At 37.6% G+C, this 19,922-nt stretch overlaps 1 protein-coding gene across 2 annotated transcripts; it reads left to right on the top strand.

Moving 5' to 3' along the window:
* Positions 1 to 5,153: 5,153 nt before the first annotated feature.
* Positions 5,154 to 17,732, top strand: LOC125247338 (gastrula zinc finger protein XlCGF8.2DB-like). Of its 2 annotated transcripts, XM_048158586.1 has the most exons (3): positions 5,154 to 5,500; positions 5,947 to 6,094; positions 10,331 to 17,732. In XM_048158586.1, exons 2-3 carry the CDS (start codon positions 6,010 to 6,012, stop codon positions 11,338 to 11,340), a joined length of 1,095 nt encoding a protein of 364 aa, XP_048014543.1. In that variant the 5' UTR covers positions 5,154 to 5,500; positions 5,947 to 6,009; the 3' UTR covers positions 11,341 to 17,732. The 2 variants fall into 2 exon arrangements, with proteins under 2 accessions (XP_048014543.1, XP_048014551.1); XM_048158594.1 differs by lacking the exon at positions 5,154 to 5,500 and having other exon boundaries at positions 5,773 to 6,094.
* The last annotated feature ends 2,190 nt before the right edge of the window (positions 17,733 to 19,922 follow it).

Genomic DNA, 19,922 nt, shown 5'->3' on the forward strand with positions numbered 1-19,922 from the left:
AAACCCACCTGAACCTACTAATCATGGTGTTCCGGGTTGATTGATAATTACAGACAGGTGTGTTGGAGCAGGGTTCGAAGTGAAGTATGCAGGACGTTAGCTCTTCAGGAGTAGTGTTGGACACCCCTATTCTAAAATATCTTTCAGGTCCAAGAGAATCTGCCATGCAGGCTCATGTTCAGGAAACTGAAGACCAATTAGAAGTAGAAGCAAATGTAACAAGCTCCAGTTTTCATGAGCTTTACCTCCTATTGTTTTTCATCTTGAGGCAAAACATGAGGCTTATTGGTCTTATCGGTCCATTTGTATGGGAAATTGATTTGTTTTTTCACTCCTACTTTCAGTACCATTATCTTCAGCTGGTTTCACATGAGGGTCCGTGTACGTTTTGATAGTTTGTTTTCCAATTTGAAATGAAATACGCAGAAACGAGAAAACTGTCGTTTCCTGTTTTTTTGTTTGTTAAAAAAAAAACGGAAAAACGAGATTTTGACTCGATTTTCGTTTTTTTCGGGTCACGGATAGAAAACGGAAACACGACTTCAAAACTCGTTTTCCACATGTGGGCGGTCATTACACGCCCCTTTCAGCCGATTGGTCAATCAAATCTGAGCCAGTGACATCATCTTCAGTTCGTTCAACAAAATAACAGTCCTCTGCCGCTATATCAGTAGATGTCATAAATCGGCTTTCTTCTGTGCAACCTAACGCGTATTTCACAGAAATATGTTTGCACAGATAAAAAAAAAGTAAAAAAAAAAAAAAAAAAACCTACAGTAAATGTAATTAAGTCTGTTTTTAAGCTGTTTTTAAAATGTAAATGCCTCTACATCTGTTACCAAGCGCATGACATCCTTTGGGCTACTACCACCGATCAATAGGCTATACATAATGATAGACTATTCTCTATTATAGATCAGTGGCTACTGCACTCATTTTTTTTCTTATTTTAATGTTTTGTTTACATTTTATACATTTAAATTTAATCATTTAACAGACGCATTCCTTGCAGTAGACTATGAAGACTACATATTAGAAAATAGGCTATCCACAAGGTGGCAACACCTAATAACGGTATCACCATCGCGGGGCTTTTTAGTTTTCCTTAGCTTATAAATGGCCATACAGATTTTATCTCTTAAATTAAACACTTTTATTAACACAGTGAACATTACTATTATATGTCACAGTTTACTTGCTATCCTCACTTTTTCTGTCTTTCCTTCGCTTTTGAATGAATTAGCTATAAATGGCCCTGAACATTTTACTTTCAATTTCGATTTAACGGCGATTCTGCGTCAATTGCTTCAGTGGACAACAGCAAAACAAAAACTCTCGTATATTAAACATAGAAGTTTTATTATCTTTGTAATTATTTTATTATCTTTTATCATCTTTGTAATTATTTTATTTTGTAAATATTCGTGGCTTAAACAGCGGGAAAATTTACTGTATGCAGTTCTGTGGATGTTTTGAAAAACCTAAACTAAACGAAAATTATTGTTGCCTTGTCAATATAATTTCTGTTTTTTCCCCCTGACTTTCAAATGATGCGATCATCGTTTCAATAACCGACAAGATTATATTAAATTAGAATTAAACGAAATTTGATAAATGTGTGTGAATCATTAAAAAATTCCAGGGGTTTAGTTATAGCCTACATAAACAAATAGCAGAATAAACAACAGAACATGAGGGTTCATCATCATCACGCACCTGCAGCGCTTCTGTGAACGGAGAAAAAAGGATTCAGTTATATAAAAGGAATAGGCTAAGTAGCCTATGTCTATGCGCGAAGTTTATTTCACTTAAGTAATTAACATTACCAAAATGAAAGGGGAAAAAATATGGGAACAATATGAGTGTCGGTTCATTTTTGAGAAGTTCACAGAAAGGAAACCGAGATGGCAGAAAATTTCTTTGTTTATTTTACGAGCAATGTTTTGTTTGTGAGTGTACAAAAATGATAGGCCTATTTAACCCTTCACAGATTCGAATGGTGTTACATATTATATTTGACCATAAATGTCTAAGTATTTTAAGTTGTTTCCGCTTTTATAAGAAAATTCAAGACAACGCGTCGGCGCCTCACTCACACACAACATCAGTTTTAGTAACTTGACACCACAGCCTGTTAACTGTCAAAATATATACATTCAACCAAATATATAAAAAGTTATAGGCCTACTGCTCATTTTAAGTAGTCTGTGTAGGCTACAATAAAAGCGTTTAAATAATAAATATAGTTTAGGCTCCAAATCGTGAACATTGAAACATGTGGATTTGTGTCAAATTAGATAGGTAGTTATAACGCCGGTTTCTGTTTCAGTGCAGCTTTAAATTAATTCGTTTTGGCTTAACATTAATATTTCTGTGAAAAACGCGTTAGGTTGCACAGAAGAAAGCCGATTTATGACATCTACTGATATAGACCTTATTTTCCAGAGAAACATGTGCGCCGCCATCTTTAGAATATTGTCTTTGAACTTCCGTTTTCGCGGTAGCCCTGTATATTTCTATGGCATCGCAGTCAAAGAATAATTAGCTGGTGAAGTGGATTTACGTGTTGTAGAGTTAACAAAAGTTATCATGAGCATTGTAATGTTTAAAGCGGGTGTCTTAACAAATGTCAGTAGAACGGGAAGATTTTAAAATGAGCAGTTCATTCATAAATACATATGATCGCTGTGGAAATACAAGCCGGAAGTCAAAAGACAACGAGCGCAGCGCTGAAAAGGGGCGGGGCTACATAAGGTCTATAGCGGCAGAGGACTGTTATTTTGTTGAACGAACTGAAGATGATGTCACTGGCTCAGATTTGATTGACCAATCGGCTGAAAGGGGCGTGTAATGACCGCCCACATGTGGAAAACGAGTTTTGAAGTCGTGTTTCCATTTTCTATCCGTGACCCGAAAAAACGAAAATCGAGTCAAAATCTTGTTTTTCCGTTTTTTTTAACAAACGAAAAAACGGGAAACGACCGTTTTCTCGTTTCTGCGTATTTCATTTCAAATTGGAAAACAAACTATCAAAACGTACACGGACCCATGAGCTATGTGGAGATCTTTTGTTCTGATTTTGAAAGCACCTGTTCTTAACTCTTTTGACTGAATGTCTAGTTTGCTTGCAGTACAAAATCGACAAACAATGCCTTGAAAACTTTCATTAGTCTGCTAAACCATGAGCTCCTAAATTGTATGCAGAAACATTGTCAAATGTACACTTTAGTAATTTTTCCTAGCTGTGGTAAACAAATTCCATTTTCTTTCAAGGATTTGAGGACTTTTAGGAGTGGTTCTAACGCTACGTATAGCCATATGTTTTAACATCATCAGTTTTACATAGTAGGGCCAAGTATATGGAGGACCATGATGAATTGGACCCAGGAGGTAGGTTATTCAGTACCCAATAGACTGCACAAAGCTTGTTTTTGCGGGATGTCCCCAGAGGTTAATATATAAACCCAATATATAAACCCACGAAGTCTTAACTCCTGTCCTGAGAAGAAGCTATTTTGCTTCAAATGAAGACCATCTTTAAAAACTGATACAGACCTTTCGTTTCTTGTGTTTTCAGATTCTAGAAATATTACGCCTTCTGTTTTATTTTATTTTTAGAGGAAAAATAAACATTAATAATTGTATCATTAATTTGCATCCGGTTTAAGGGTGATTTAACCCTTTAATTAACATTTTGACTAAATGATCAATTTTAGATTTTTCTAATTCGTCTAGGCAAAAATAGAACTATGCCACATGTTGGTGCAAATGGAAACCAGTTATTTTCTTGTGTGTAGAAGTCAATTCTTGATTGTCCAGAGAAGACCAATGGGGGAATGCTGTCTGCACTGGTAATAAATGCCAGCATTTCCTGAAAGGTTATTGTTGATTGTTTTTCTGTAAAATTAAGAAAAGAGGATGTAAAAAAGAGGAAACGACCACAAAATTGTACATATTGCACATATGCATGTCATAACTATACAACAGTTGAATCAGTTAGTTGTATTGAATCTGATTTACCCTGTCAAACTAACTGGCAATATTGTGTCTAAAATGTTAGTCAAAATTATATTTTATTGAAGCTTATTGAACTTATTGCCTTTTATAGGCAATATCACACAACCGTGCTGTTATTCTGAATATCAGAACAGCTGTGGCATTTTGTGCCTACAGCAGAATTAAAGCCATGCTAATATTCAGAATAACAGCACGACAGTGATATTGCACAACAGCATAATAATAAAATGACAACAGTCAAAATTAACCCAGTCTAATTACCCTGAATTGCATTCAGCAGGAGCTCCCAGTAGAAAAAAAAGTGTCTTTCTCCATTTATCCGAGGTTGCTTCCATCTTCACTCCAGCAAATTGTGAACAGGGCCTGGATCTTCTGGTTAGTTTGTTCTGCTCATTTGTAAACGAGGGAAGGAAGAACTTACAGTTTTGCAAATGCCATAGGAGTTCATCCCATCCTTAAATTGAGCGACAGTCTGGCTAAAATAAATAGTTTCTAAGAAATGGAGTCTGTTCTGTTCATCTCATAGTATAGTGGTTAGTTTGCCGAGGTTCGGAGCGTGTGCGAGAAATCGGAATTTGTAAACGAGGGAAGGTCATTGACGTTCGAAGCCTCGCTTCTGCCTGACTGGTTCGAATGGTTACAGTTCAAATTTTGTGAAGCCAATCGTTTAACAAGTTGTTATACCATAGGTATATACAACCAGAAAATACACATTACATTCAAATAAATATATTCTTTGTGGAAATTGATCCCATCCTTAAATTGAGCGATCATGTCTGCTGTTCTAAAATAAATAGTTTCACCATAGTGTATATTATATATAATTATTAATTTAAAAAAAACAAAACAAAAAACAAAACAATATGTACTCACAATCCATATAATGTAAATATGAGCATGTCAAAATTGTAAAAATCCTTTGAATAATTTTAATATACAGCTACACCAAATAAATATCTGGACATGAAGTACTGATTTAACTTTAAAATTGTTTTTATAAAATTATCTATTAATCTTAAATCTTATGCTAAGAAAAAAAAGTTAAGCAAAAAGAGGAACACTGCCACAATATTACAGTAATATTAATGTTGTAGTACTCTGAAGTCATATTTAAAGCCATATTCACTAACAATGAATTGATAATTGAAACACAGTTGTGGTGTGACACAAGACACATAAAAGAAGCGCCATTTCAGTTACCGGATGAGTGGATAATAGCATCCGGCGGGGGTTTGATGGATTCACTGGTATATTTTACTGATATTAGAGATGATTATTAGAAAACCTCACAGTCTTTAATAGTTTACCAGTATTTTCAGCACAACATGTATTTCACCAATTCATTAAACTCTGAATTTCTCGTTTGTTATTTGTATTTATATTGTGATTGTAGACAGCAGTGTGTCAACAGGACTTTTATTTTGGTCTGGTGGTGTGACGTCATAAGTCTGCTCCTGCATCTGTTGTGATTCTGCTGAAGAAGGTTTGTGTTTTAAGTGTTTAAACCGATAGAAATTTAAGCTTTAGAATTTAAGAGATGCAGAATTAATTATTTATTATGCGACATTGCATTGCTTTATCTAACATTTATTAACGTTGCGTGAGGAAAGTAAGGAAACACACGAGTAACATTAAAGGTGCGTCTCATTTCGCTCCCTATATCGTGAATCAGTTGATCATAAACACGAAATAAAGAAACGGAGCTTTTGGAAACTCCGAGTCAATTGAATCAATTGCTCAAATGATTCACTGATTCAAAGCGTTCTTTTTCTTTTTCTATCTCGATTTCTGTGATCACTAAATACCTAAAGTATCATTTGTGTACCAGTGCACTGAACAACTGAACTAGATCTGATTGAGACAAACTCAGAGACTTAGATTGCATTTATTTATTTTTTTATTTCTGTTCATTTCTATAATCCTACACAGGACAAACACACAGAAAAACTTCTGGTGAAGCGACCGAGATCCTTTTGACACACTATTATAAAGATGGCTTTTATTAAAGAGGAGAGTGAAGATGTGATGATTGAAGAAACATTCAGAGTCAAACATGAAGAAACTGAGGAACAAACAGGTTGGTTTCATTCTCAAAGCTGAACTCAGTCATTTGATCCTCATTAAAATGTCCAACTCTACAGAAATGAATGATATTTTTGAAGAGTGTCTTAAGAGTGTCCTAATTAAAGCACTGTATTTGACATGGAGCGGGTTGCCTCATGGACAGACATCCTTAAAAGTGATGTATTAACATAAGGTACCTGAACATAAACAGGTCTGTGCTGTGATTTTCATAACAAACCAAAAATATTTGAGGTCTTCTTATGATAGCATCAAAATTCTTTAAAGGAACACTCCACTTTTTTTGAAAATAGGCTCATTTTCCAACTAGAGTTAAACAGTTGAGTTTTACCGTTTTTGAATCCATTCAGCCGATCTCTGGGTCTGGCGGTACCACTTTTAGCATAGCTTAGCATAGTTCATTGAATCTGATTAGACCGTTAGCATCTTGCTTAAAAATGACCAAAGAGTTTCGATATTTCCCCTATTTAACACTTGACTCTTCTGTAGTTAAATCATTGGAAAATGAGCCTATTTTCAAAAAAAGTGGAGTGCTCCTTTAATGTTGTTTTGCACCATTACTTTGGCATGGTGTCTGTCAAATGGAGTAAAATCGAATGCACAATATGGTTTTTTGGCCTTATCAGATCGCGACACACTGGGATCGAATTAAATCAGTTTGTTTGCGCTGCATGTTTCAAAGCGAAGCACACTCTTTGCTCTCGCGATCAGTTCATCATCTGGTGTTTTCTGCGTCTCAGAACAGCTCATTTCACAGTGAATGAATGCAGTGAACTCCATTGGTGCATCCCAAATTTTACAACATTTTCTAGTATAGTGTGATTACTGTGTTCACACTGAAAATTACAAACAGAAAAGATGCACTTTAAATACCTGGATGATGCATGAACTGAAATCAAAGTGTGGAAATGTTGGACACTTAAAGGGATAGTTGACTAAAAAATTATAATTATTTACCATCCTAGGTTATATGACTATCTTCTTTCAGATGAACACAGTCGGCTAAGCCTTGTCTGTAAATCCAGGCCTAAATGTTTTAAAAATTGGGCTAAAATGTTGTAACACGCACTGCCAAACAAGCATTCTTTTTTCAATGAATTTACAACATCAATATGTACTGCACGTTTAAAAACAAAAAATGACAGCGGTGACAGCATAAAGAAAGCATCTGTCACTTTACTGTTTTCTCTTAGATTGCACAAAATAGTGATTAGTGATATAAATGAAAATGATACTGTATTGATTAAAATAAAGTTGTAAGGTTTTATGCATATGGTGGTGTGTTCTTTATGGCCGTTTTTTCTAAAATTACATCCTTTTTCTAAAAAAAAAACCAAGAAATATCGCAATATATCACCTTTCTTACAATATCGCAATATATCACACATATAGTATTGTAACCCCTGTATCGTGATACGTATCGTATCACCAGATTCTTGGCAATAAACAGCCCTAGTCATGTTGGAACAGGAAGGGGCCATCCCCAAACTATTCCCACAAAGTTGGGAGCATGAAATTGTCCAAAATGTCTTGGTATGCTGAAGCATTAAGAGTTCCTTTCACTGGAACTAAGGATTCAAGCCCAACCCCTGAAAAACAACCCCACACCATAATCCCCCCTCCACCAAACTTTACACTTGGCACAATGCAGTCAGGCAAGTACCGTTCTCCTGGAAACCACCAAACCCAGACTCATCCATCGGATTGTCAGACAGAGAAGCGTGATTGGTCACTCCAGAGAACACGTCTCCACTGCTCTAGAGTCCAGTGACGGTGTGCTTTACACCACTGCATCTGACGCTTTGCATTACTTGGTGATGTAAGGCTTGGATGCAGCTGCTTAGCCATGGAAACCCATTCCATGAAGCTCTCTACGCTCTGTTCTTGAGCTAATCTAAAGGCCACACGAAGTTTGGAGGTATTTAGCTATTGACTCTGCAGAAAGTTGGTGGCTTCTGCGCACTGTACATCTCAGCATGCGCTGACCCCGCTCTGTGATTTTACGTGGCCTACCACTTCGTGGCTGAGTTGCTGTTGTTCCCAATTGCTTCCACTTTATGATTCCACTAACAGTTGACCGTGGAATATCTAGTAGTATCACAGTACCATGCTTGAATTTACTGAGCTCCTGAGAGCGAGCCATTCTGTCACAAATGTTTGTAGAAGCAGTCTGCATTCCTAGGTGCTTGATTTTATACACCTGTGGCCATGGAAGTGATTGGAACACCTGAATTCAATGATTTGGAGGAGTGTCCCAATACTTTTGCCAATAGTGTATATGAAGAAAATCCAGCAAAATGTTCTGGCGTGTTTACCAACCCTTAGTTTCCCAAAACACTTAAGCCCAAAGTGTACTGTCAGCGATACACTACCCCCCCACGAAAAAATTCATAATCAAACTACTAAGCCATCACTGGCTACGTTTACATGGACAGCAGTAATCTGATTACTGACCTTATTCTGAATAAGACAATATTATGATTAAGGTGTTTACATGAGTTGCTTTTAGAATATTCCATTCATGTTCCCATTTTACATGTTATAGAACATAGATCGATTAATGGCAAATGTCATTACGTCCCCACAGCACGCTGTCTGACGTTCTCTACAGAATTTAACGTATCATCACCACACAGTTCGTGCCATATACAGTTTTGGGTGTTTTCATTTTTAATCTTACGAAAGCTTCAAGTGCAGTTAATTATTTGACATGCAATACGTGCAAATATATATACGGAGCCCGCACATGACATGCAATAATAAATAAATAAATTGTGTGCATGATTTACTAATTCGTTCCCTCGATTTATACATAAAGGGAACAAATTAGTAAATCGTTCGCACGATTTAGCCCAGGCTACTATTTATTTTCTCTCTCATGTGTGGGGCTCTGTAAATAGACAACGGTGGATACAAATTCTCCAGCAACAGGCCTCCTGTACTTTAATTCGGCAACTTTTATTCATGCCACCGCGACAAACTCAGCGGTACTAGAGATGAGGTGAAAGGAATTTGATTTGTGGCTTCTTGCTTGACGCTTGCTCTCTTGTTTGCCGTCAAAACGGTTGACCACTGCCGTGTGTGTATTATGTGTCCTGTGGCAAAATGTGGCGAAAACTCCCACATGACGTTAATAGCGTGATTAAGGTGTGTACATGTGTATAATGCACTCCAATAATGCGACTAAAATAGGAATACTCCACCTGTCTTAATTCGATTTGTGTTTACTTCGAGTATGACTTTATTCGGATTAAGATAATAAAACATCGCTGTTTACATGGTCCTTTCTTAATCAGAGTATTGTCTTAATCGTATTAATATCGGATTACTGCTGTCCATGTAAACGTAGTCACTGACAGAAATAACAAAATAGGTATCATTTTAAGCTTAGAAACTCAGCTTTTTAATGCATCCAACAGTTTTGTTCAACTCTTAATGAGAGCTGAATTATCCCGTTAAACTGGAGTGTACCGCCCGTGGCTGCCACCTAGCTAAATTTTTCAAAACTAATGTCCTGATCACCACAAAATAGGTTTCATTTGAAAGCTTAGAGTATAAACTTTACAAAGAATGTAGCCAATTTGATAAACTCCTAAGTAGTGCTGAGTTATTTGCTTAAAAAAAAAAAAATGAAACGTGGTCTGATTGTGGAAATTTGCACATCGTTTGCAGCAGATTCTCACGATTAAAATGAGTCCAACATCAACATAATCCCTTGCGTCGATCACAAGATATTCCTCGTGAAGGAACAATTTTAAAATTTGATGTATTTTTTTAGCATTTTCTCAGCGCGAGAATGTCCACGTTTATTTCATTTTTATTTTAAAATTAAAGTTTTCTTTCAAACAATACCAACCTTTTGACTCTAGCTATAATTTTGCTCTTTAATTTTTTGTATATCGCTCAGAAAAAAAACAACTCTGAAAATGTCTTTAGGGCTTAAGGGGTAAATAAATATAAACTGGGTCTGTCATATTACATAACATTATAATGAAAACACTATTGTATTAAAACATTTTGAATTCTTAGGTTAGCTGTCGTTTTTCAGCATGCTGTTACACAAAGACCGAGTCCACGACAGTTACACATCCTGACTAGCAGTCAAGTTCCCTTGTGCATCATTTTATGCTGAAATAAGTTATATGCTTGTTGGATAAATATCAAAACATTTTTGGTGTCTGCTGCTTTGTGGCACAAAACTGGAATTTTTTTTTCTCTTTTTTCACCTTAGACTTGATGGCGTTGAAAGAGGAGAGTCAAGATCTAAATGAAATGGAAGAGAAAGATCTATATAAGACAGATTGTGATGTCATAATTGAAGAAAAATCTTTTAATTGCTCACAGACTAAAAAAAGAGCTCAAAAGACAAGTAATGAAAGTTATTTCGCCTGCCAACAGTGTGGAAAGAGTTTCAGTCAAAAAGGACATCTAAACTGTCACATGAGAATTCACACAGGAGAGAAGCCTTACACATGTCAACAGTGTGGAAAGAGCTTCAGTCATCATGTCAACCTTAAAGTCCACATGAGAGTTCACACTGGAGAGAAGCCTTACACCTGCCAACTTTGTGGAAAGGGTTTCGGTCATAAAGAAATTCTTAACAGGCACATGAATGTTCACACTGGAGAGAAGCCTTTCACATGTCAACAGTGTGGAAAGAGCTTCGGTGTACAAGCAAACCTTAAAGTCCACATGAATGTTCACACTGGAGTGAAGCTTTACGCCTGCCAACAGTGTGGAAAGACCTTCAGTGTACAAGCAAACCTTAAAGTCCACATGAGAGTTCACACTGGAGAGAAGCCCTTCACATGTCAACAGTGTGGAAAAAGTTTCACTCAAAAAGGACACCTGAACAATCACATGAGAGTTCATTCTGGGAAAACGTCTTACATATGCCTTCAGTGTGGAATGAGTTTCACTCAAAAAAGAAGCCTTGATGGGCACATGAGAGTTCACACTGCAGAGAAGCCCTTCACATGTCAACAGTGTGGAAAAAGTTTCACTCACAAAGGAAACCTTAATAAGCACACGAAGATTCACACTGGAGAGAAGCCTTACGCCTGCCAACAGTGTGGAAAGAGCTTCAGTGAACAAACACACCTTACAGGCCACATGAGAGTTCACACTGGAGAGAAGCCGTTCACATGTCAACAGTGTGGAAAGAGTTTCAGTCATCAAGGAAACCTTAAAGTCCACATGAGAGTTCATTGGAGAGAAGAGCTACAGTTGACAACGGTGTAGATAGAGTTTTAAACAACACAGCAATCTGGTTTATGGCCATTGACACAACCGGCTTAAAGTCGTGACAAATAAATGAAGGACATGGCAAAATCTGTAAAACAAAATACAACATGGTCATCCATGCCTTTAAGTTGCATGAGTGTTAAGGCCCTGATATACTTCAAACGAAATCGAAGAACGAGCTGATTTCGAACAAAATCGTGACAAAAAGAAATTCGTTTTGTGTTCTTTATGGAAGATCGAAACAGCTTGGCAAAATGAACTTTCAGGAAAAGTTCGCTCTAGCTTTGTATGATACTGTAATGGTGCTTGATTTTAAGCAATCTATTAAATAAAGCTGCTATACAAATAAATGTGCCTGGAAGCTAATTTGCAGAGCTCATGCTAGCATGATGCTTTTATGATTTCTATAAAAAAATGCTTGCTGTTTTCTCATTTTTGTTGTGTTTATTTTGTTACTGAGTGTAGAGCACGTATTTACATATTCATCTAACCGTCGCTCTCAGCAGTGTGGGCGGCGTCAGATGTTCGATTACAGTATATCGCTGGTCGCACATTTCAAACTTTGTTTACCTCTAAACGAAGAACGAAAAAGAACTTAATTTGAAGTATAATGGGGCCTTTTGTGTCGGGCAAATAACAAAACCTTAAATTTAGACTGGCCACACACTTTTTAAGATTTTAAGCCTGACTTTGAGCCCAATTTTCGATAGCCAATTAGTGCGAGTAAGCTTCACCAACCAGATGTTGTGTGGTTCCTAGCTGCCACGAAAATGGAGTATTGAGAAAAAAGTTCACCCATATTCTTTTTTTGTCCTTTGGTTTTCTTCCCATAAAACAAAACTCGTGGCATGAGAACCAGATGACATAGCCATTTTTACTCCATGAGAGATTTTTTTCATGGGGGAATAATTACCTGGAGTGTTACACATATGATGTACAATCAGACTAAGCCATGCATTAATTTGAACAGCTATAGCCTACCCTTAACCTCGTCTCTTGAAACACAGTGGCAAGGTGTAAGGAAGAAAATATTCCCCCAAGAAATGGGACACCACTACTACACATCTTCATACCTAGTTTTTTATTAGTGTCCTGTAACATTTAACCAGTATGAACACGAATGAAGTGCGCATATCAACAGAAATCGGGCGCAAGCCGTTTAACAGATACTCACTCCCAACATTGTTTTCTGCTGTATTTTGGACGGCACTAGGTTTCAGTTTGAAACGTATGAGCCTTCGAGTTTCCCAAGACTGGTGAAGCCGCTTTTCCATTTGGCCAAGCTGTTTGTTTAACCGTTGCATCTCATGCCGAGTCGGCCGGTACGGATATGGTTTCGTTTTCTACTGTTTGTATTACATTGCAAAGAGCTAACGGTGCTCTTTGCAAACAAATACAAACAAGTCAGTTGTTGCCTTGGTAACGCAAGAGTTTACAGACGATACAAGATGTAAATAGCGACTGCACTATGAAGGATGACAGATATTTCTTTTAACTGTATTATTCATTTGTGTTCACATCATTCAAATTACGGAGAAACTGGCAGCCAGGTAACACAATTGATCAATCCTGAGTGGAAATATCACTACCATGATCTCTACATGCATTCTGGAATTTGGATTTTTACTGGTTTTTTACTAATACCGATACCTAGGTTGGACCATACTTTCCGTTTAATCAACAGATCAAATGGATACTGGATAAAGCAAACAAACATAACACTCCACTCTAAATGTTAATTAGGCTTGGCATTTTTTTTTTTTTTTTTTTTTTTATATAAATCGTTTTTTTAAATGTGGTTGCCATGAATCAATCCTCTTATTTACCTTCCGTGATGTTATAGCAGGCACTGTTTCATTCATTCATTGCTTAACATGGTGGATGCCTTTCAGTGTGAAAGAAGTTCTGGACAGTTGAAGGAACTGATGGTGTCCTGGCCGGGCCTGCAATGCATTGTCATTGTTTATCATTGGCATGCATTTTCAAGTCTTGCCGATTTAAACTTCCGCATGAACCGGAAGTTGCAAACGACTTTTCTCCAGTGTTGTGACGTATTTCCAAGTGAAACAGAATATTGAATAGAGGGCAGAGTTTTACTTTAGCGCTCCTCCTCCCCATATCTCGCTCATAGAAGACAAACGTTTGGAGGGGAGTGATTTATGCATTTTCAACCCACTGACGTTATCAGAGAAGGAACGCCATTCCAGACCGGAAATAACATTTCAGATTTTGATTAAAGATTATCGCAACAAACTATTTTTTTTCTGTGTTTTAACTTGCATGGATTGATTGTTCACCACAAGACTAGTAATTTGCACTAACAAAGTAAATGGGGTCGATTTTGATTTCATCTGTACTTTGAGCATTCAAGGGGAAGAGAACTTGCACATGCTCTGTGAGAAGTTTGTGTGCACACCCGAAACGCTCACAACTGCGCGTTTCAGACAGTGCGCAAATAATATAATTATTTATCTTTCACCTCTCCTTGTGCCTAAACAGACAAATTCACACACATTTATCCCAAAATGCCCGCCTTTTCTTACAGAGCAGAAACATGCACAGGGATGTTTATATGGGTGGCAATAGAGGTGCTTAAATCAGTGACGGTGGGCATTCCGGACAGGCCCGTTGCAGCCCAGGCCTCCTTTAAATTTTTAAAACCAGTACGGTGCCTGTAGAAGGAGCACTGTTCTTTCTTCACTGTTCTTTCGCCATGCTTCTTAAGGTGATCTACAGAGAGAAAGAGAGAGGCGTTTAATGGCACATTGCATGCCAAAGCCTGAGAGGCAAGAGGAGTGGAAAACCTACCCAGAATCCTGGCAAGTCCTGGCCTGTTTAAGGGCCACCTCATGAACCACCATCTTGCACCTCACAAAGCATATCATATTGTGGAGGGAGACCATGGCAGTATAGGAGAGTAAGCAAGCAGGCAGTGGGGTCTCGCATAGGACAAAACTGAGCCACATTCTTTTAAATAATTTTGAATGTTTGGCTCAGAAATTTTGGAAATCTGCATTTAGCCAAGCCCTCATTTTGGAGGTGCAATTTAAAAATGTCAAGCTAGCCAGTGGACATGTACGCAATTAAGTTCTTAATGCAAAATATTTTGGAGGCCACATTGTTATGAGCTTCGGTGAGGGGTAAGAAGTAACAAGTGCCATACTCACTTAATCCCACCACGTGATCCAGGAAAGGGTGCGCTGTGTCAATGGAGCGGGAGGGCCCAGCGGCCGGCTGCCCTTCAGGCCCAGTGTTATGAGAAATCGAGTCACCCCAGACATTGGGTCTCCTTCAGGAGGTTCAGTGGACTTTTAATGGGTGGTATTTTTAGTACTTTTCCATAATTAAATATTTTATGTTGGTCTCAGCATTGAAGGAAAGTAGACAAGAGGGTCTTTTGTCCTCTGTTGAAGCTGTATTCTATACTATAACATCTGGTTTTCTTTATGTACTGGAACCATTTCCATGTAAGGAACAAGGCTCTGCTAGGATTGAATGGGAGACAGGGAATGGTCCCTGCTTTTGTTTTGCAAGTATAGGAGAGGGTCTTCTGGATCCCCAGGAAAGCAAGGGTACCTGACTGGGAGATGACTATATTTAGACTTGTTTTTCCATATGTATCACATTCCTATACCATGAGCTATATAATGTATTCTCTCTCTCATTGGTTAAATCTATACTACATCTACTCTTTCTCTTTCTATATAATCTCTGACCCTGCTAAATAAAAAATGAGACCTCTTCTGAAATTATTTGTATTATTCAGAAGCACAATGCAGGTCAGACAGACGTGGTAGACGTGAGGGTAAATGATGAGAGGAATTTCATTATTGGGACAACTGATCTTTAATTGTGCTTTCACACCAGTATCTCTGTTGTTTGACATCACAATTATTTCAATAATTTGAAACTGTGTCTGCAGTGACAATATTCGGTTACACATTTAGACATTTATTTCACAGTGCTTCTTACAGATTAAGAATGTGCAACATAGGGAGAGGGATCCCACGACCTGCCATAGTGAAGTTCTCTGACACATGAAGTAGATTACCAGCAGAGGGCAGTCGTTTTATTCTCAGTTATACAGTCCTTCCAGAAAAACGCGGATTTTTTTTGTGATTGTTGCGGGCAAAAATCCTTGATTATGCGGCACGTTTTCTTAAAAAATGCGATAGAATATGCGGGATATTTTTGCAATTTTATGCGATGAAATTGCGGGAACTTGCAAAAACTGAGGTTTGATGAAAAAGAGAAAAAAAGGTGATTTCCCCAACACCCTGTTTTCACTAGGCTACTACCTTAATGTAAAGAGTCATTTCCTATTACTTCCTATGATAAGCAAGTATACTAAATCACAGAATATTTAAGTTCTCAATCTGTTTTATTTCAGACCTTAATTAACACATGGCTCAAACTTCCGTCTGTGGTCCAACACGCAGTTGCACGCAGTGCAAAATATTTTGCCCCCACTGTCATGTAACACACCGGGAAACTGCTTCGCGCTGTCTTTTGCGCTCATTTTTGTTGGCAAATGAGAATGATTTGCGTGCTTCATCATGGTATCACTGATTTCACCGCAGGGTTTGCAGATGATGTTCACGTTGCGTAATTACGTCACTTCATAAGGTTCCCATGGCAATAGGGGGAAAATAATGGCGCTTTACTAGTGTGAAGTAAACACAACATTTTTCAACTTTCTGCTAAGATATATGTGACTTTTTCACAATGAAAATACAGGGATTATAAAATCATGCTAGCCCCGCATATTTTACTTGCTGAAATCGGCAAATTATGCGGCGAAAGTGCGGCGTATTTGAAAAAATGTGACCCCCGCATAAATATGCAGACTTTGGCTGATTTATGTGTTAAATCAGGCGATCGCATAATCGCGCTTTTCTGGAGGGACTGGTTATAGCATGTACTTAAAGGATTAGTCCATTTTTAAATAACATTTCCTGATAATTTACTCACCCCCATGTCATCCAAAATTAAGGTTTTAGATGGAAACATTCCTGGATTATTCTCCTTATAGTGGACTTCAATGGAGCCCAAACGGTTGAAGGTCAAAATTACAGTTTCAGTGCAGCTTCAAAGGGCTTTAAACAATACCAGACGAGAAATAAGTGTCTTTTTGAGCGAAAGAATAAGTCATTTTCAAAAAAAAAAATTTAATTGCTTTATATAAACAAATGATCGCCTTCTATATGCTTCCTCGTTCAATATTGCATTACACAGAGTTTGTATTTACATAAAAGTGTTTTGTACATCTTGTTATGCAGTTACCTGAAAAGAAGTACAATAAAGATGAATAAAGAAATATTAAAGAAGAGCACTGCAGTGATGACATATTAACTCTAAATGAAGCGCATCACATGTGCGCCACCTACTGAAGCGTGCAATGACGTCATGACGCAGGTATGCCAAATGAAACTAATTCAATAAATGCACATAACACTTTTGTTGAACGTACGGCACAAATAGTAAATTAAACACTATTTAGGAATATTAGAAAAACAACATTTATTTAATTTAATTTATAATGGATTCAAAGAAAATGTACCTCATAAACATAATTCAATAGATCAGAACTTGTATCAGTATATCATTACTTTTATTCAATTTCAGTATATCACAACAACACCGGCGGGGGATTTTAAATTGCTAATTCAAAAAAAGTACGTAAAATTTTATGAAAGTAAAATGCTCACGCAATGGACACGCACCGTTATGAGTGCCTGTCAACACATTTTAATGATGGGTAATATTATATTTAATGAAAAACACAACAACACAAACTCGCTTAAATAGGTGCTTTTACATTTCGCTTGAAGACCAAATCTTCCTCCATCATCTTATCAGTCAAAGGTGAGGCAAAATGGGCAAAGGGAAATAAAATATAATTTTTTCCTAGCAAGTTTTATTTAGAATTTTTGTTTAAATATTATTTAGTCTATTTGTTAGAATTTTAATGATTTAATTATAATTTAATTAATTGCTTGTCATCAACTTACGAACCCCCTGCAGTAAAGGATTAACATGTTTTACAGAATATTGAGTAGTTTCTAAACCAATATTGAGAAAAATAATATTTGTTCCATAGTTATTATTAATTTTTTTTATTAGTAAAACCATATCCACAAAAAAAAAAATTCCAGCTAACATTATAAACCGGACCAAATGCGAACCTAACTGGACGTTCACAACATCCTGTTTGTTTTGATCTGTCTCATATGTTAGTTTCCTTGACTGTTTTTCTGGTGTTACGACCGTCTAGGGGTCGGCCGCAACAGGAAGAGGAAGAAATGAGTCTCACTACCAGAGAGATTCCAAAAAGAAAAGATTTTATTTCTTACAGAGGGTTTAGCGTCAGGGGCAGACAAGGCCAAAATAAAAAACAAAAGAATCCTTTTTTTAAACCTCTACAATTCCTAATTGAGAATAAAGAAAACAAAATACAGTTCAAACTTACCTACCTCCCTAACCAAAAACAATATGAAAATGTGTACAAAATAAAATGGCGTCAAACCCCCTACATCCCTCGATTGTGTAAAGATATATACAAAAGTATTTACAGGTAATATTTACATAAGTCCGTAGCGAACAAAGCAGAATCAGAATCCAGTAATCGATAGTCAAACAGGCGTGGGTCAAATAAACAAGAAATAACAACAAACAAAATACTACAGTCAGTCACACTTCACAAATACAAACCCCAAATAATCACTCACAATCAATCTCTCTGGCACGACACTCTAGACTAACAAACGATACGAAGTAATGATGAGATAGGTTACGATCAACGACACGATGGCACAATGATGGCCCCTTCAGTGTGTTTGGGGCGGTCTTTATATCCAGATCAGGTGAGGAGGAGAACCAATTGCAGCCTCCAACAGGTTCTCACAAGCCACGCCCATCTGTAATACAAACATGCAGGCACATACACAGCGAGAGAGAATACACAAGACAACAGGATGGGATAAATGAATAAACAACTCTGCTCATAACACCCCAACCCACAAAATAAAACATACTGTTTTAACTGATTAACACGGGACAATGAATCAGCAATTACATTGTCGATACCCTTTTTATGACAGATCTCCAGATTGTAGCTTTGACAGATTAGTGACCATCGCATTAGACGATGATTAGCATTAGACATACGTTGAAGAAATATAAGAGGGTTATGGTCGGTGTAAACAGTAACAGGTTGCGAGCTCGAACCAACATAGACCTCAAAATGTTGGAGAGCCAGAATCAAAGCAAGCACTTCCTTTTCTATGGTACTGTAGTTAAGCTGATGTTTGTGGAATTTTTTTGAAAAGAAGCTAATTGGGTGATTCAAACCAGCACCATCAGTCTGAAGTAGGACAGCACCCGCACCTGTACCACTAGCACCCACTTCTAATATGAACGACTTTTCAAAGCAGGGCGCGGCAAGCACAGGGGCACTACAAAGCAAAGACTTTAAGGCTTCAAAGGCAAATTGACATTCCGAAGACCACTTAAATGAGACTGCCTTACGTAACAATCCAGTGAGAGGACTGGCAACATCAGAAAAGTTCTTGCAAAAACAGCGGTAGTAACCAGTCATTCCGAGGAATCGGCAAAGTTCTTTCCTAGTCTTGGGAACTGGGAAATCAAGGATGGCTTGTATTTTTGAGTTAAGTGGACAAACCTGACCATTACCAACCTCTTTTCCTAGGTAAGTAACAGTGGCACAGCCAAATTCGCATTTTGACAAGTTTAAGGTGAGATTAGCATCTCTCAGGTGCTTGAAGACATCCTCCAAGGTTTTGAGGTGGTCTTCCCATGTATCTGCATAGCACACAACGTCGTCAAGATAAGCCTCACAATTAGACACATCAGACAATACTATGGACATTAGTCGCTGAAAGGTAGCTCCAGCATTACGAAGGCCAAAAGCCATAACTCGATACTGTAAAAACACATCAGGGGTGGCAAAAGCAGAGATCTCAGATGCTAGCTCAGTGAGGGGCACCTGTCAATATCCTTTGAGCAGATCAAGTTTAGTCACAAATTTAGCATTACCTACACGATCAACGCAATCTTCCATGCGAGGAAGTGGAAAGGAGTCAGCTTTCGTTAAAGCGTTAACTTTTCTGTAGTCCGTACAAAACCGTGAGGTACCATCTGACTTAGGGACGAGTAGACATGGCGAACACCATGGACTAGCACTAGGGACTGCTAGATTGTGCTCTAGTAAGTACTGAGTTTCTTGCTTCATTAGCTCTCTTTTAACTGGGTTAACACGATAAGCATTCTGTTTAACTGGAGTGTGCAAACCAACATCTATATCGTGTTTTATTACATGAGTGGTCGAGGGAAAATCATTAAACAAGGCCGGATACTTACTAATAAGATTGGTAATATCAGCCTGGGCAGATACTGATAAGTGAGACAGCTTTTCTGACAAGTTCGACAAAGTTTCAGAATTTGGTAAACGAGCAGACAAGAACGAGGCACTATTCATTTTTAAATCATCACTTTCAGGTGAGTATTCTGACAGTGGCACAGTAACTGGAACAACAGTAGCAACAGGCATGTTAACATCT

The sequence above is a fragment of the Megalobrama amblycephala genome, linkage group LG1 (genome assembly GCF_018812025.1).
Source record: "Megalobrama amblycephala isolate DHTTF-2021 linkage group LG1, ASM1881202v1, whole genome shotgun sequence".
Lineage (NCBI taxonomy): Eukaryota > Metazoa > Chordata > Actinopteri > Cypriniformes > Xenocyprididae > Megalobrama > Megalobrama amblycephala.